Source organism: Balaenoptera acutorostrata, chromosome 5, assembly GCF_949987535.1.
Source record: "Balaenoptera acutorostrata chromosome 5, mBalAcu1.1, whole genome shotgun sequence".
Classification (NCBI taxonomy): Eukaryota; Metazoa; Chordata; class Mammalia; order Artiodactyla; family Balaenopteridae; genus Balaenoptera; species Balaenoptera acutorostrata.
In genome coordinates this window covers 35422107-35439409 of record NC_080068.1, presented here as the reverse complement: position 1 = coordinate 35439409, position 17303 = coordinate 35422107, and the positions used below count along the sequence as shown (strand labels likewise).

The window sequence follows — 17303 nt, the reverse complement described above, 5'->3', positions numbered from 1 at the left end:
AAGGCCACAGAATCATAGTTTTGCTGAAAACAGAAGGAAGAAATAGCTGGATAAGCCACTAAATGAAAACTACTGTTTACTGAATAACAGTGACACTTAACCCATTTGAGTCCCCTTTACCGCTGGTAGAACACAGTAAGCTAGCGCCAGGGAGGCCCCGGATAGTGCACCTCTCACAGGATGTCTGTAGGAAAGGGTGGAGTCTTACTTTGTGTTTGAGACCATAGTTGACTTCCAGCTCCATAAGCAGCACGCTCTTGCGCACATTTAAAGTCTTCTGGAGTTCATCAAAGGTAGAGTGGATGTCATCCACAATGCTGGCCTTTTGGTCGGTTAACTGATGGATGATTTCTGAGATGAACTGAAGAGCAGAATCTATTTCTGGGAGCCTGGAAGACAGTTATCAGAGGTCGTTATTATAATAAGATCCACACGGAAATAGTAAAAATAAAAAAAAAAATCTATCCAAACACTGTATTTTGTCAAGAAATATCTTCTGTGCCTTTCATCATCTTTAAAAAGTAATAATTGAAGAACAGAGTGAGTAAGACATGACATAATTACTGCCTTTGAGAGAAGAGATTTTGAGGGTCCACGTCTATTTCAATCTACCTCAATCATTTAATTTTAAAAATTGATGGTACAAAGCCTCGAAGCTCTCAGAACCCCATGGCTTTTTCTCATACTCTAAATCAGCTGTTCTCTACAATGGATAAACAACAAGGTCCTACTGTAGAGCACAGAGAACTATATTCAATATCCTGTGATAAACCACAATGGAAAGGAATTTTTTTAAAAAGAATGTATATATATATATATATATATATATATATATATGTATAACTGAATCACTTTGCTGTACAGCAGCAATTAACACAACATTGTAAATCAACTATACTTCAATAAAAAAAATAAGAAGAAAAAGAAAAAATAAATAAATCAGGCATTCTCTAACTTGACATATTGATATTTTGGGCCAGATAATTCTTTGTTGCAGGTGGCTGTCCTGTGAATTGTAGGATGTTTAACAGCATCCTTTCCTCTACCCCTCCCCCCCACACAGCTGTGACACCAAATTGTCTCCAGGCATTGCCAAATGTCCCTTGGGGGGTATCATCGCCCTTGGTTGAGGACCACTGGTCTAAATATATAGCTGTATCTTTTTACCCAATCACATGAAAAACTTATCCAAACTCAGAGTTTCCTGGGAATTTCTTGCAAGTTTCCAAGTTCTTTTAATTAGTATAGAATAGCCACACTTTTCTCACTTCAACTTTTGGTAAAGAGATTTATGTTCATTTTGCTGTTTATTTCCTCTCTTTGGTCTTTCTCATGCATCACACAGCTACTCTGTTCCTTCATTTTCATGCCAAATAAAGAGCCTGGAAGCAGGGAAGGAGAAGGAAAATTGAGCACTTGCTGCTTAGGACCATTCTGCTGGGCTCAAACAGAGATGAGCCAGTCACAGTCGGCACAGTGGCTTGTAAGTGTGTCAAGAACAGTAGCTAAGAAAGGCTCTTCAGACAGCCTGGTTTCAGGCACAAATTTCAGAGATCTCCTGAGAGTGTATTTTCCTCGAGTATATTTTGTTCATTTAATCATACTAAGGTACAAAAAGGAAAACCACCACTCATAACAAAAGGGGGTTGGAATTTTACCAAGGGGCAGGGGATGACCCTCATCACTCACTAGTTTATGACTACAGGCCTATGATCAAAGGACAATTTATCTAGGTGTCATGAACCTTCTATCCCACTGGGACACGAGACCCTGAGGCCACAGGCGGCCAGGCAGGAGCCAGGCAGAGGTATGCACACCTTTTGTTGACAGCGTCCAGCTGGACCTGGAGTGAGGCCTTGTGCTGCTCCACCACGTCCTTGAGGGGGACTGTGGGGTGTTCCGCGTGCTCCCCCTCCGTGCACTCCCGACACATGGCGGTCTCGCAGGACTGGCAGTAAAAGTCCATCACCTGCGGGTGACACAAGAGCAATTCCAGGTTTGGTGCCAGTGACTGAGTGCTGACCATGCACTAGGCCTTCACTTGCACTCTCTCAGTGAATTCTCACAGCCTCCCCAGGATGTGGGCAGTATTATATCCAGGTTCACAGGAGAAAAGGAAAGACAAACTTTTATGTTCCAGGTCTCGAACAGAGGTGGATCGGACTCCAAAGCTGTTGCTATGGCCACAAAACCAGCTTTTCTTGGCCACTCCCCTAAGGCAGAACAGTATAGGCCTTTGGTGCTCAAACTTTTTGGTCTCAGGACCCCTTTCCACTCTTTATACATGATTGAGGATTCCGAATGCTTTGTGTTTATATGAGTTATATCTATAGCTATTTATTATGTTAAAAATGGAAACTGAGAAACATTCAAAATATTGATTAATTTATCAAAAGCAAAAATAAATGTTAACATTAATAATATAATTTATGAAAAGTATATTTTGCAAAACAAAAAATTGTGTGAGGAGAATGGCATTGCTTTTCATATTTGTAAATCTCTTCAGTGTCTGGCTTCATAGAAGACAGCTGGATTCTCATATCTGCTTCTGTATTCAATCTGTTTTGCTAGCACACATAGTAGAGTCTCTGGAAAATGCCACTGAATACTCATGAGAGGTTGAGAGTAAAAAAGGTAAATAATGTTTTAGTATTATCATAAATATAGTTTTGACCTTGTGGATCCCCTGAAAGGGTCTGGAGACCCATGAGAGTTCCTGGATTGCACCTTGAGAACGGCTACTGTTTGGATAAGAGATGAGCTGGATGCAACAGTTTGCATCCTGGCTCCACCACTTATGTGACCTCACCGTGTCTCAATTTTCGCTTTGGCAAATGGAGACAGTCGTGTAACGTACTAACCTACTTCATAGGGCTGCTATGAGGATTTGGTAGATTAATAGGCACAAAGAACTCAGATGATGCCTGGCACTGGCACGTAGTAAGTTCTTAATAAGTAGTAGCAGTGATGATGGCGCTGATGATATCATTTGCTTACCTGAAAATAAAACCACCTTACCCTGACTGTGGTGAACTCTCGGTATCAATATAACATAAAGCCTGAAGGTTAGTTTCCTTGTGAAGGCATTCCCCTTATTCTCTCAGCTGGAAATAACTTCTCCAATATTGAATTCCCAAAGCACTTGGGGTGGTGGTGGGGGGGGGGGGAATCTTTTTCTTGAAGTATAACACACATACAGAAAATGGCATAAATCCTAACACAGATTGATGGATTTTCATAAAGTGAATGCACCCACTAAAGCAATTTTATTCATACCCCTTTTATGAAATACTTATAAGATTTTAAGTTACTGAGCACTGAAACTCTCTCACCCAGAGCCTAGGTAATTCCCTGCACATAGTACGTCTATAATAACATTGCTGAATGTGTGAACTCTATGCTGTTTATAAGAGACTCACATTAGGTTGAAAGTAAAAAGATGGAAAAAGATATTCCGTGCAAAGAGTAACCAAAAGAGAGCTGGAGTAGCTATTCTAATATTAGACAAAACAGGCTTTAAGACAAAAGTTGTTATAACAGACAGAAAAGGACATTATCAACTATACTTCAATTAAAAAAAGGACATTATATAATAATAAAATGGTAAATCCATCAAGAAGATATAACAATTATTAATAAATATGTAACCAACAACAGAGTCCTAATATATATGAAGCAAAAACTGACAGAATTGAAGGGAGAAATGGAGAGTTCAATAATAATAGTTGGAGATTTCAATATTCCACCTTCAATAATGATACAACTATTAGACAGAAGATCAGTAAAGAAATAGAGAACTTGAACAACATTATAAACCAACTAGGCCTAACACACACATGTAGAACACTCTGTTCAATAACAGAAGACACATTTTTGTCAAGTACACATGGAACATCTTCCAGAAGAAACCATACATTAGGTCACAAAAGTCTCAATAAATTTAAAAAGACTGAAGTCATATAAAGTATCTTCTCTGGCTACAGTAGAATGAAATTAGAAATCAATAACAGAAGGAAATGTGGAAAATTAACAAATATGTGGAAATTAAATAACACAAACAATGAGTCAAAGATGAAATTACAAGGGAAAGTACAAAATATTTTGAGATGAATAAAAACGCAACATATCAAAACTTATGACAGTGCTCAGAGCAAAATTTATAGCTGTAAATGTCTACATTAAAAAGAAGATCTCAAATCAATAACCTAGGCTTCCACCTTAGAGAACTAGAAAAAGAAGAACAAATTAAACCCAAAGCAAACGGAAGAAAGGAAATAAAGATTAGTGTGGAGATCAATAAAATGGAGAACAGAAAAACAATAGAGAGAATCAATGAAGCCACAAGTTGGCTCTTTGTAAGAATCAACAAAATTGACAAATAGAATACTATGGACTGTTGTATGTCAACAAATCAAATAACCTAGATAAAATGGATAAATTCCTAGAAACACACAAACTACCAAAACTAACTTAGAGAAGAAATAGAACATATGAATAGACCTACAATAAGTAAAGAGATGAATCAATATTCAAAAAACCTCCAACAAAGAAAAGTCCAGGGCGAGATGGCTTCACTGGTGAATTCTACCAAACATTTAAAGAAGAATTAACACCAATCCCCAAACTCTTCAAAAAATAGAAGAGAAGGGAACATTTCCTAATTCATTAGGCCAGTAATATACTGACACCAAAGTCAAAGACATCACACAAGAAAAGAAAAGTAAAGACTAATAATCCCTATGAATGTAGGTGCAAAAATCCTTAACAAAATACTAGTAAACTGAACCCAGCTGCATATTAAAAAGATTAAACACCATGACCAAATGGGATTTATTCCAGGAATGCAGGGGTGGTCCACATACAATAATCAATATATGTAATACACCACGCTAATAAGATGAAGGGGAAGAATCCCACATGATCAGATCAGTAAATACAGAAAAAGGATTTGACAATACCCAACACCCTTTCATGATAAAAAACAAAACAAAACAAAACAAAAAACACATCAAATTAGAAATAGAAGGAAAATTCCTCAACTTGAAAAACGGCATCTGCAAAAACCCCACAGCTTACTTAATAGTGACTCCCTCCTAAGATCAGGAACATGACAAGGATGTCCACTTTTGCCACTTTTATTCAACAATGTACTGGAAGTTTTAGCCAGAGCATATAAGCAAAAAAATAAAATGCATCCAAACTGGAAAAGAAGAAGTAAGAATTTCTCTATTCAGAGATGACTTATATATGGAAAATCCCAAAGAATGTACACATGTGCACATGCACACACACACACACTATTAGAACTAACAAATGAATTCAGCAAAGTTTTAGGATACAACATCAACAAACAAAAATCAGTTGTATTTCTATACACTAGCAATGAACAATCCAAAAATGAAATTAAGAAAATTCCATTTATAATAGCATCCAAAAGAATATAAAATACTTAAAGAATAAATTTAACAGAGAAGGTACAAGACTTGTACACTGAAAACTACAAAATATTGTTGAAAGAAATTAAAGAATACCTAAATAATGGAAATAAATGGAAAGATATCCCATGCTCATGAATTGGAAGACTTAATATTGTTAAGGGGGCAATATTCCCAAATTGATCTACAGATTCAATGAAATATCTATCAAAACCCCAACTTCTTTTTTCACAGAAGTGAACAAGCTGTTCTTAAAATTTATATAAAATTACACTGGTACCCTGAATAGCCAAAACAATCTTCAAAAGAAGAACAAAATTGGAAACCTCACACTTCCCTATTTCAAAACTTACTACCAAGCTAGAGTAATAAAAATTGTGTGTTACCAGCATAAGGATAGGCATATAGATCAATGGAATAGAATTGAGAGTCCAGAAATAAAACCATACATTTATGGTCAACTGATTCTTGAAAAGGGTGCCAGGACCACTCAATGGGGGAAAAGAGGCTTTTCAACAAGGGATGTCAAGACCACTGGATATCTATGTGTAAAAGAATGAAGTTGAAACCTTACCTCACTCCATATACAAAAATTAACTCAAAATAGATTAACAACCTAAATGTAAGAGCTAAAACTATAAAAATCCTAGAAAAAAAAATAGGGTTAAATTTTCATGACCTTGGACTTGGCAATAGATTCCTAGATATGATACCAAAAACACAAGCAAAAAAAGAAAAAATAGATAAATTGGACTTCATCAAATTAAAAACTTGCGTATCAAAGGGCAGCACCAGGAAAGTAAAAAGAATGGGAAAAATATTTCCTAGTTATATATCTGATAAGGATGTAGTATCCAGAACATACAAAGAACTCCTGCAACTCAAGAACCCAATTCAAAAATTGTCAAAGGAATTAAATAGACATTTCTTTAAAAAGGGTAAACAAAAATGGCCAATTTTCACAGGAAAATACTCTAACATCATTAGTCACTAGGAAAATGCAAATCAAAACTGCAGTGAGACACCACTTCACACCAGCTAGGAGGGCTAGACTCAAAAAATCAGATAACAAGTATTGGTGAGAATGTGAAAAAATCAGAACTCTCATACTTTGCTGGTGGGAATGTAAAATGGTGTAATTCTATGAAAACAGTTGGTGGTTCCTCAAAGGTTAAATATTACCATATGACCCAGCAATTCCACTCCTAGGTATCTACCCAAGCGAACTGAAAACGTATGTCCACACAAAAACCGTACATGAATGTTCATAGCAGCATTATTCATAATAGCCAAAAGGTGGAAACAACCCAAATATCCATCAACTCATGAATGGTAAACAAATTATGGTATAATATTTAGCCATACAAGAGGAATGAAGTTCTGATATACGCTGCAATATAGATGAACCTTGAAAACATTATGCTAAGTGATAGAAGCCAGACTCAAAAGGCCACATATTGTAGAATTCCATTTATATCAAATGTCCACAATGGACAAATCCTTAGAGACAGAAAGCAGGCTGGTGGGTGCCAGGGGTTGGGGTGTCGGGGAGGGGATGCTGCTTAATAGGTATGGAGTTTCTTTGGGGGGTAATGAAAAACTTCTGGAATTAGATAGTGGTGATGTTTGGACAACCTTTTAAATATACTAAAAGCCATTGAATTGTACACTTTAAAGTGGTTAAAATGTTGAATTTTATGTTAAGTGATTTTAACCTCCAGTTTAAGAAATTGATTGCATCTTTGAAGAGATAGCAACAGACCTGGGTAGTTGTCCCTGGTTCTGTATCTTGCATGTTTCCTGGGAAGTAAAGGCCCTGAAATCATTTTGAAGCTCTACAACTAGTCATTCTCTAATGCTTGTGCTCAGGTTCTGACAGCTTTGACTCAAGCTGAGACTTCATTGTGGGAGGTGAGCAACTCAGTTGAACTCATCCATCTTGGGTGAGAGGACACTGGTGCTCCCAAGGGTGGGTGGGCCAGAGCCCAGGATGAGCTTGTTGTTGTTGACAGGTAGTCACCATCTGTGTTCATTAGAAGAGGAGATGGCAGGACTATATGCATAATAACGTGCTGAAAAGGATGGTCAGGGCCTTGCAGCCACCACCGCCCACCCCCCCACCAGGCTTCTGGAAGTGGGGGCTGATTAGTGGCAGGGCATTCTTTTTTTTTTTTTTTTTTTTTTTTTTAGTGGCAGGGCATTCTTAATGAGGATCTCTCCTTTGCACCTCTTAACATGCTTGTTAGGAAGGCACCTAAGCCAGCAACAACAGGGCCTAAGGATCATTTGTGTTCTGGGACTTTGAGGCATGAGCTCAAACGTCTGCTTTAAGTGCAAAGAACCTCTTAAATCACTGACGATTATTCCCATTTTTCTTTGTATTTGAACAATGCAGCCATGGCAGTTTAATTAGAAGACAGATAGTGTCACAGCACTTAAAGTAAATGACAGGCTTTCATCCACATGTGCTAATCAGCACCAGGCAGTTTATGAGGGCAACATCCTGCTTCATTGTTAATTACCCGATTTTATCGAATCGTTTGAATTGTTTTTAAAGATTTACCCATGGCAATTAACCACAGCCATTTATCTGTAATATTGCATGCATTTGACTTGAATATGCAGTGAGGACCCCTGTTTCAGAGCATCAGCAGAGAACTCCTACAATCTATGGTGGAACAATAGAATGATTCAAGACACACAGTAAATTTTCCAAGGCCTCTTGCTAGTTTATACGTTTTATGATTCCAAAGACTCATAATGACCCAGCATAGAAAAAGTGCTCAAAACACACTTTAAATAGCTTCATTCACCTCCAGGAGGATCCAACTCTTTAGAGTTAATTTTTAATGTGATTTGATGTGATATGTTTGGTAGAGAAACAGGGAACGTTTCAACCTAAAGGCTTCTTTACCTTTGCTGGAATTAGCATCTCTGTGAGTGTTTCTCCTTAGCAGCCTATGGCATCCAAGGGTCTCTATTGCTCAGGCATGCTCAGGAAATACATCTTTAGGAATTCTTTGTGAAGCTTTACATTTATTTTCTCCTATGATTATTAACTGTCTATAGATCGCCTGTGAATTTTTCAAGTTCTAAGCTCATTTTCTTTTGTGATATTCAATATTTTTCTTAATTAGTAAGTAAGTGCTCTTACACGGTAAAAGTTTGCTGGGGTATTTTATTTTATTTATTTATTTTTTTAAAAAAATATTTATTTATTTTGGCTGCGCCGTGTCTTCCTTGCAGCACGCGGGATCTTCTTTGCGGAATGCGGGCTCTTAGCGGACTCTTAGTTTCGGTATTCACGCGGGATCCAGTTCCCCGATCAGGGATCGAACCTGGGTCCCCTACATTGGGAGAGTGAAGTCCCAACCCTGGACCACCAAGGAAGTCCCTGCTCAGGTATTTTAAATAAGAATTTTACAGCTACTTTCATAAACTGACTGATTCATAGTTTTCTTCTTGTTCTGTCTTCACTAGATTTTGGTGTCAGAGTTAATGAGTATATCATAGGTGAATTTGGGAGCTTCCTATCTTTTCCTGTGATCCAGAAGTATAGATATTATGAACCATATCTGTTTTATACAGGTTTGAAAGCATTCAGTTTTAAATGAACTTTCACCAGTTTTTTTTCAAGATTATAGGTCGATTTGGGTTTTCTTGATCATTTGTAGTTTCCTAGATAATCATCCACTTCATTCAAACTTTCACTATAGGGGCTTCCCTGGTGGCGCAGTGGTTGAGGGTCTGCCTGCCAGTGCAGGGGACACGGGTTCGAGCCCTGGTCTGGGAGGATCCCGCGTGCCGCGGAGCGGCTGGGCCCGTGAGCCACAATTGCTGAGCCTGCGCGTCTGGAGCCTGTGCTCCGCAACAAGAGAGGCCGCGATGGTGAGAGGCCCGCGCACCGCGATGAAGAGTGGTCCCCGCTTGCCGCGGCTGGAGAAAGCCCTCGCACAGAAGCGAGGACCCAACACAGTCATAAATAAATAAATAAATAAATAAATAAAAGAACGTGAATTTCTTTAAAAAAAAAAAAAAAACTTTCACTATATTAGCCTTTAGCACAGAAAATTGATCTACTAATTTTAAAATCTTCTTTTTATCTATACTGATATCTCTTTATTAGTCCCAATTTGATTTATTTATATTTACCCTTTGGTGCTTTACCAGATGTCAGATTATTTCATTAATTAAAAAAAATTCAGCTCTTGTATATATTCATCAACACAATTGTTTCATTATTTTCAAACTCTCCAAGGTTATCTTTACTATTTTCTTTTTTTCATATGCCATATATTTATTTTAATGTTCTTTTCCTAACTTCTTGAAATGGACTCTTTTTAAATAAAATACTTAACATATAAAATTTCCTGAGTATAGATAATGACTTTATCTTATACATTTAATAGATAAAGCTTACACTTTCAATATTTTGTAAATAGTCTAATTTTGCTATTTTTTCTTTGATTAAATAATTATAAACTTTTAAAAAAGATTTGGGGTTTCTTCTATAACATATGTTACTAGTGTAATTTTATTGCATTGTGGTGCAGGAACTTGGTCTACACAACGGAAAAATACAGTGATTTTTAAAAAATGACCTATTATATGATCAATTTGAATTGCTCAAATTCTCACACTCTTAATAGCTTAGTTGAACAGATTTTAGTATATGCCTTTTTATTAGTGGGAGGCAGATTCTCAAGTGAAAGAATACTCTTTTCTCTGAAATTCATCCTTCCTTCTCCAAGTCCATTGATGCTTTTCTTGTTCTACCCCTTATCATCCCTCTTTTGGACGACTCAATACTAAACTCAGTTGGTGGTGCAGCCTCCAGTCTCTGCTACGCTGTTCCTCCACAATGCCATTAACATACCCACCGCCTGTTTAAAAGGTTTTAATGCTTCTCCACTGCTTATGGAACTTAGATCAAACCTTTCCTCGATGACATTCTTAGCTCATCACAATTTCTCCCCTCTATCTTTCCAGACTCATCCTGTATTCTCCAGCCCACCTATGTTCCCACCACCACTGGGGCATCTCCATGCTCTAGCTGTGCTGAACTGCAAGCTCATTCCTGAATTCCACGACACTCATGCCTTTACTTATTGATGTAATCTTTTCAGTTGCCATTATTTCTCATTCCACATGATTGTCCTTTACACCCCAAATTTGGACCAGTGTCTACAGAAGATCTCCTAAAGTTTCTAAAATTTTACTCCCCTATCAAGTCAGATCTCCAGAGAGCTCCATGCCTGGACTACACTTGAAGGGGACTCAGGTAGCTGATGGAAATGCCTTCCCAGACTAGTATTTAGAATGTGAGCCCCAGGAGGAGACAGCCTTAGCATTCACTAAGAGCTAGTGTGAGAAGCAGTCATAAGGGCACCCTTTCAAATTCCTTTTACAAAACTTACATGGTAACTCTCCCTTGGAGTACAGTGCGCAAAAAATCTACAGTTATCGATAGCCTGGTGTGCTTTTGATTAAATAATTAAGGATATGTAATCCACGATGTCTCTCTTGTTTTGGCTACCAAAACACTCAGGATGCTATTTCCTCCTGGTCTAGCTTTTATGATGTGTCAACTAGCTGTGTGACTTAAACTGTTCAAGTCTCAGTTTCTTTATCTATAAAATGAAGGTAACCATTACCAATTTACACAGAGTGGTGTGTGAGAAGCCTAGCATGGTGTCTGGCCATTTGTTTAAAAATATGTACTACTGACTTCTGAGAGACTGAATATAAAAATGTACACGGACCATACAAAAATAAAACTCTGACCCACAACCTGCCCAAGAAACCAACCTCCTTATATCCACAATGAAACAAACCAGGAAGCCAGCCTGCTATAAGTCAGACTGCTATCTCTGGTAACAATCCAAAAAGCTAAACAATAACTTCTGTACCAATTGACCCCAAATGGTTAGGACTTGATAATTAACAGCTTCTATAATTTTTGTCCCTGTTTCCAACTTAGGACCAACCAGAGAAAGCCAAATCTGTACCTCTAAGCAGTCACGTAGGATGTCCCCCTTCTAATTAGTTGGCCCCCAGCTTCCCCATGCCAACCACTCCCAATCAGGGCACAGCTGAAGCCTCCCCTTTTTTCCACTACAGAGCTTTCCCGCTCCTCTGCCTGACTTTGAGTCTCTGACAAAACATAAGTGATGGTCTGACTCCTTGTTACAGCAAGTGCTGAGTAAATAGCCTTTGCTTTTCCTCATTTGGTTGGTCTCTGTTTATATGTACACTTCCATGTGTAAGATGCTGTGCTGAGTGCTAGGGGTATAATGATGAACATGGTCCCTCCCTCTTGGAGCTCACTTTCTACAAGGAAAGCCAGCAGATACACAGCTGGAGGCAGGCAGAACACGGCAAATGTCATGAAGGAAATCAAGACAGTGGTATGATGGTGGGAAACCGGGTGTCAGAGGCGGTCTGCCCTAGAGCATGCGCTAGAGAGGACTGCCTGGTGTAGGAGAAATTTGAGCTGAGACACGGAGGGTGAGAATGCGCTAGACACATAAAGAGGGAACGAAGAGCATTCCAGGCATGAGGAACAGAGAGCAGCCAGGGCCCAAGGTGGGAAACCACTTGGCAAGTTCTAGGAGGCCAGTGAGGCTGCAGCACAGTGGGTCTTTGAGAGGTAGATCAACAGTTATTAGTTACGGCTAATAATTATTGCTTTGCCCTAAGAACCTCATGTTACTTCAGTGGTTTGATTATAGCAGTTTCAGACACTTTTGAAGTGGTCACTACGTAAAGAAAAAAATGAAATAAGCCATTAATTAGAAATAATTTTAATAGCTAATATTTATAGAGAGCTTACAGTATGCTTTCTATGACTAAAATATTTAATTCTCCAAATAATCCTGTATGGGAGACTGTTATTACTTTCCTTCTGCAGATGAGGGAGTGAGACAGAGAGTTTAGTAAATTTCCCAAAGCTGACACAGGAAATGAGTTTGAAGAACAGGATTTGAATCAGGCAGTCTGACTCCAAAGCTGGCAGTGAGCTGCTATGCAGTGCTGCCTCTTCAGGCTACACAGCTGCTGTGAATCCATGGTTTGATGGCAAACACCGGTCCTCCCGAGTTTATAATGGTTACTGTGTTTGCTGGCAGCAGGAAGTATGTTTGGAATCTACAGGCTATAATCTCTGATCAGGGATTCACATAACTTCAGAGTATTTATGATTAAGGAATAGGGTCTAATGGAGCATGAGAAAAATTTCCCTCACAAGAAAAATAAAACACTTTAAATAACATTTTAATAATCATTCTCAACTTGCAGAACTTATCTACTATTAAATCTTTCTCCATAATTTATTACACAGATGTTTGTGGGTCAAAGTATGCCCAGCTTGCAAACAGTTGTGAGTTTGCTCTCCTGGGGAAACCAACAATTTGTGCTAAGTCGGCACAATGAAGATTGATCTTATTATTTAAATAAGTTGGGTCAGGGCTTCCCTGGTGGCGCAGTGGTTGAGAATCTGCCTGCCAATGCAGGGGACACGGGTTCGAGCCCTGGTCTGGGAAGATCCCACATGCCACGGAGCAACTAAGCCCGTGAGCCACAACTACTGAGCCTGCGCGTCTGAAGCCTGTGCTCGGCAACAAGAGAGGCCGCGACAGTGAGAGGCCCGCGCACCGCGATGAAGAGTGGCCCCCGCTTGCCACAACTAGAGAAAGCCCTTGCACAGAAACGAAGACCCAACACAGCCAAAAATAAATAAATAAATAAATTTATAAATAAATAAATAAAACACTCATCTTAAAAAAAAAAAAAATAAGTTGGGTCAGAGAAAGGAAGCAGGCAAGATAGTCTGAGGACAGGTAAAAAGTGTTTTCAATCACTCATTTTCCAGGTGGAGTTCTGTTTCAGTGTATATACCCTCTGATTGACCAAAGCCTCCCCAAATCAAGCAGCCCCTCGGCCAGGCAGTGCCTGCAATCCGCTCACTTACATTCCCATCGTGGTTTGGGCAAGAGAGAGGCTTCCCCGCAGCCACAGCGGTGACTGTCTCCAGGATGGAGGACTCCTCAGCATTGCTGCCTGGAGTTCGCTGCAGCACGTCCATCAGGTTTGTGATGAAGAAGTTGTTCTGGAGCGCGGCCACCCCCTTCTCGGGCAGGATGGAGGTCTGGCGGCACACGGGGCAGGAGAGGGTTAGACTGTGGGCAGGAATGTAGTTCTGCAGGCACCTGTCACAGAAACAGAAGCGGGGCGGTCAGCACAGTGGGGCTCCTGCAGGGGGTACCAGACAGGTTCTCGGTGACTACAGGGCTACTTTGCATAACTTCCGTTGTGGTCTCCTTCACTAGGAAAAGATTAGTTCTGAAGTCAGTAGGTCACCTCACATTGGACTGGTCAACTGATCAGACAATCTCATTGACTTTGGTACTGTTTCCTCGAGCTTTGCCACACAGGCAAAGTGTGGTCCACAGGTGAGCATCACTGGCCTCAACGGGGAGCGTGGAAGAAACGCAGACTCGCAGGACCCACTCCAGGCCTGATGAATCAGATTCCCAGGCGATGTGTATGCACATTTAAGATTGAGAAGCACTGGCCTAGAATACCTAGTATGGCGTTCACGAATTTGTGGACTTTTACACAAATTGGAAGAAACATGTCACATTTTTTCTGTTAGCGCTGAAACTCTTTTTACATACAAAATCATAAGCAGATTTCAGATGTTAAAAACACATCGAAGTGGAAATGTTTTGTTTGAAACAGGGATGGGACACCCAGAGTCCCACCAACACCATCTCTTCTTAAGAGCCTCTCCTTAAGAGCCATCAACTTAATTCATTTAATCAGCGAAATGTATGGCTAATACAGTTGACCCTTGAACAACGTGCGAGTTACGGGCGCCGACCCTTGGTGCAGTGGAAAATCCGAAAATCCACGTATAACTCAGAGCCAGCCCTTCAATTACCCAGTTCCTCCACATCCGGGATTCTACACCTGCAGATTCAACCAACCGCAGATCTTGTCATCCTGTAATACTGACTACTGAAAAGAATCCGCATATAAGTAAACCCATGCAGTTCAAACCCGTGTTGTTTGGGGGTCAACTTTACTTCCCATAATCCTGTGATCACTTTTAAATGTATGAGGAAAGACAGGCAGAGAGAGGGTAAGTTACTTGCCCAAGGGACTTAGGCCGTCAGAGGCAGAGTGGTTGTTCAAACCCAGGCAATTTGGCACCAGAATCTAAGCTCGACATCACTACAGTGTTTCCCAGTTTCTCCAACAAATTTGAAAACCTCTGATTTCGCCCCATTTCTCTTATTTTGCAGATGGGGAAACTGACATCAAGGAGGTTAACTGACCTTCCCTGTGTCACACAGTAGATAGCACTGAATCAATACCAGAGATGAAACAGCTTTTGCTAAGGTCACTAGCGACATCTAAATCTAATACACGTTTTTCGATTCTGTCATTCATCAAGCTTGAGCACTGCCTCCCCACCCCTCCTTTTTATGAAACTTTATCTTTCCTTGGTTTCCGATACCACACTCACCTGGTTTTCCTTCTGCCTGGTCTCTTTTCTACTGAGTCAATATAGTTTGGAGTTAATCAAGGTTTATCGTAAGCCCTCTTCTTTCCCTGGGGTATTATATTATATTATAATGCACGATAAGCATAACACTCTCATATTTATGTTTCTTCCCACGGATGCCTTCTCTGAGCCCCATAACCGTACACCAACTGCTCTCTTGACATCTCCTCTTAGAGGTCTCACAGGTCCTAAAACTCAACATGTTCAAAACCAAACCCATGATCTTCCCGCACGCTGTGTCCTCCACCCATCAGTGAACTGCACCTCCATCCCTTCATCTAAGCAAACCAGAACCATGAGTCATTCTAAAAACAGTAATTCCCGTACTGGTCTTCACTGTCCACATGCAACCCATCACCAAAGCCTGGAAATTCCTCAATATCGTTCCAGCCTCCCCAGGTCTCTTCATCTGTATGAAGACACCCTTGCTTAGATGTCTGCAGTCGCCCTACCCCTGGTATAATGCCATCCACCTTGTACCCCCCTCACCCTTCTCCATACTGCAACCAGAGTGACCTTTCCCAAATGCAAAGCCGGCCATTTAAATCTCCTCCCCCTCACATCTAAGATGAAACCCTTCCACGGCTTCCACTGTTCTTACAATGAAGACAAGAATCCATATGTGGTAATATGGATTACCCACCTATACGATCTGGACCTATTTATTTTCTGTCTTTTCCCCTCATTTGCTGCACATTTGGGCCTATCTAAGTTCTTCCAAAGTGGTATAGTCCCTCTCACGCTACACCTTTGCACATACCTGAAATTCTCTTCTTCTGCTCACTCCCCTTTGCTAAATTAATTTTTCCTCATCCTTGGGATTTCTGCCTATTCATCACTTCTGCAGGGTAGCCTTCCCCGATTAGAGCAAATTCCCCTATTACGTGGTTGCCTGTGTACTTCTGGTATATGGCCTTTGTCACTGGTTTAATCTCACATTAATCTGAGTGAGTAGGTGTTTAATAACTGGCTCCTGCACTTGGCTGGAAGCTTCATAAGGCCAGGGACTGTGTCTGTGTCCTCCAAGCGCCACTGATGGCATTTTAGAACAAACGAGAGTAAGAGAGCGGCTGTCCACTGAGCAGCCGGTGTTTGTGCCCAGCAGGAGATGGAGATAAGGGGTCCTGGGTCTCTCTCCATGACAAGCCGTGAAGTTTTGTCTCTACATAAACAAAATTTTCCATCTTAGGGAAAGTTGCCAGCACCTTCAAAAGGAAATCAGCTCAATGCACACGATGCTAAAACAATTTCAACACATAGCATTCCCTAGGGACTTGCCATGGTGGGATCCTGAAAATCTCCAGCAGTAGCTACTGGATGGGGAGTGGAAGTGGCGTGGGCTAGACCTAATTGAGAGGGCAGGAGGCCAACCTCGGGCAGCCCAGAAGTGCTGCTTCTCACCTGCAAGAGCAAGGAAACGGGAGCCAACACAGCCTGACGAGACACTGAACACTGGGGAATGGGGCCGCCCTGCCAAGCTCAAGCTGAGTGGCTCTCAGCATCGTGTATAAAGAGTGCCCAGCTATGTCGACTGCTCCCTCTCAAGTAATGCCCTTACCATGTGAGCCCAGGAACCCATGGACAGTTAAAGTTGGTGGTCATTCTTTAGCTACATCCATTGAGTGAGAGGGAAAAAAATCACTCTCCATTTTGCCATTTTGGAATATGAATTTTAAAGTACTTAAGCCAAGGTATAAAATTATGAATAAAGTACAAAGTATCAGTGCCCTATATACCACCACTTAAAACAAACAAAAAACTGTACACACATGCACACACACACACAACCCCACAACAATCCAAAACAAAGAAAGCAAAACAAACAAAACACCACAACCACCAGTAACAAATCCACCTTCTCCATCCATCCATCACCACCAAAGATGTAGTTATTCTGTTGCAGTTGAGACCTTCCAAGGTAAATCAACTCAAAGCACGTTCAATGAGATAACAAATGTACCTTAAACTGGATGGTAAATGTAATTACCATTGATTTGAAGTCATTGGAAATATCAATTTCCTGTTCTATGATAGGAGGTAAAAAGTTTTAACTATGTGTATTAATTAATAAAAGAAAATGTACTTAATAAACTGCTATAAAACATAATTAACACATTTGTCTTTAAGAAAAATATGTAAACTTACTAGGGAAATACTAAAATTGGACCACAGATAAACTAATTACCAACAACATTTTTTTATGCTTAATTGCTGATGGGGTAAGTTGAATGAGAGGGTAAAAATATGTTTTGAAAACTGATTAATTCAATGTAAAAAACTATTCAAGAAATTTTTTAAAA

The 17303-nt window shown here is 40.0% G+C and overlaps 1 protein-coding gene across 11 annotated transcripts in view; it reads right to left on the bottom strand.

Moving 5' to 3' along the window:
* TRIM2 (tripartite motif containing 2) overlaps nt 1-17303 on the bottom strand; it is a 120166-nt gene that overhangs the window by 38345 nt on the left and 64518 nt on the right. For all 11 annotated transcript variants that reach the window (XM_007189427.2, XM_028168289.2, XM_007189428.2 and 8 more), the window contains 3 exons: nt 13405-13642; nt 1818-1969; nt 209-389 (listed from right to left, as the gene is read on the bottom strand). In XM_007189427.2, the coding sequence (XP_007189489.1) occupies nt 209-389; nt 1818-1969; nt 13405-13642 (571 nt within the window). The remainder of the gene's footprint in view (nt 1-208; nt 390-1817; nt 1970-13404; nt 13643-17303) is intronic.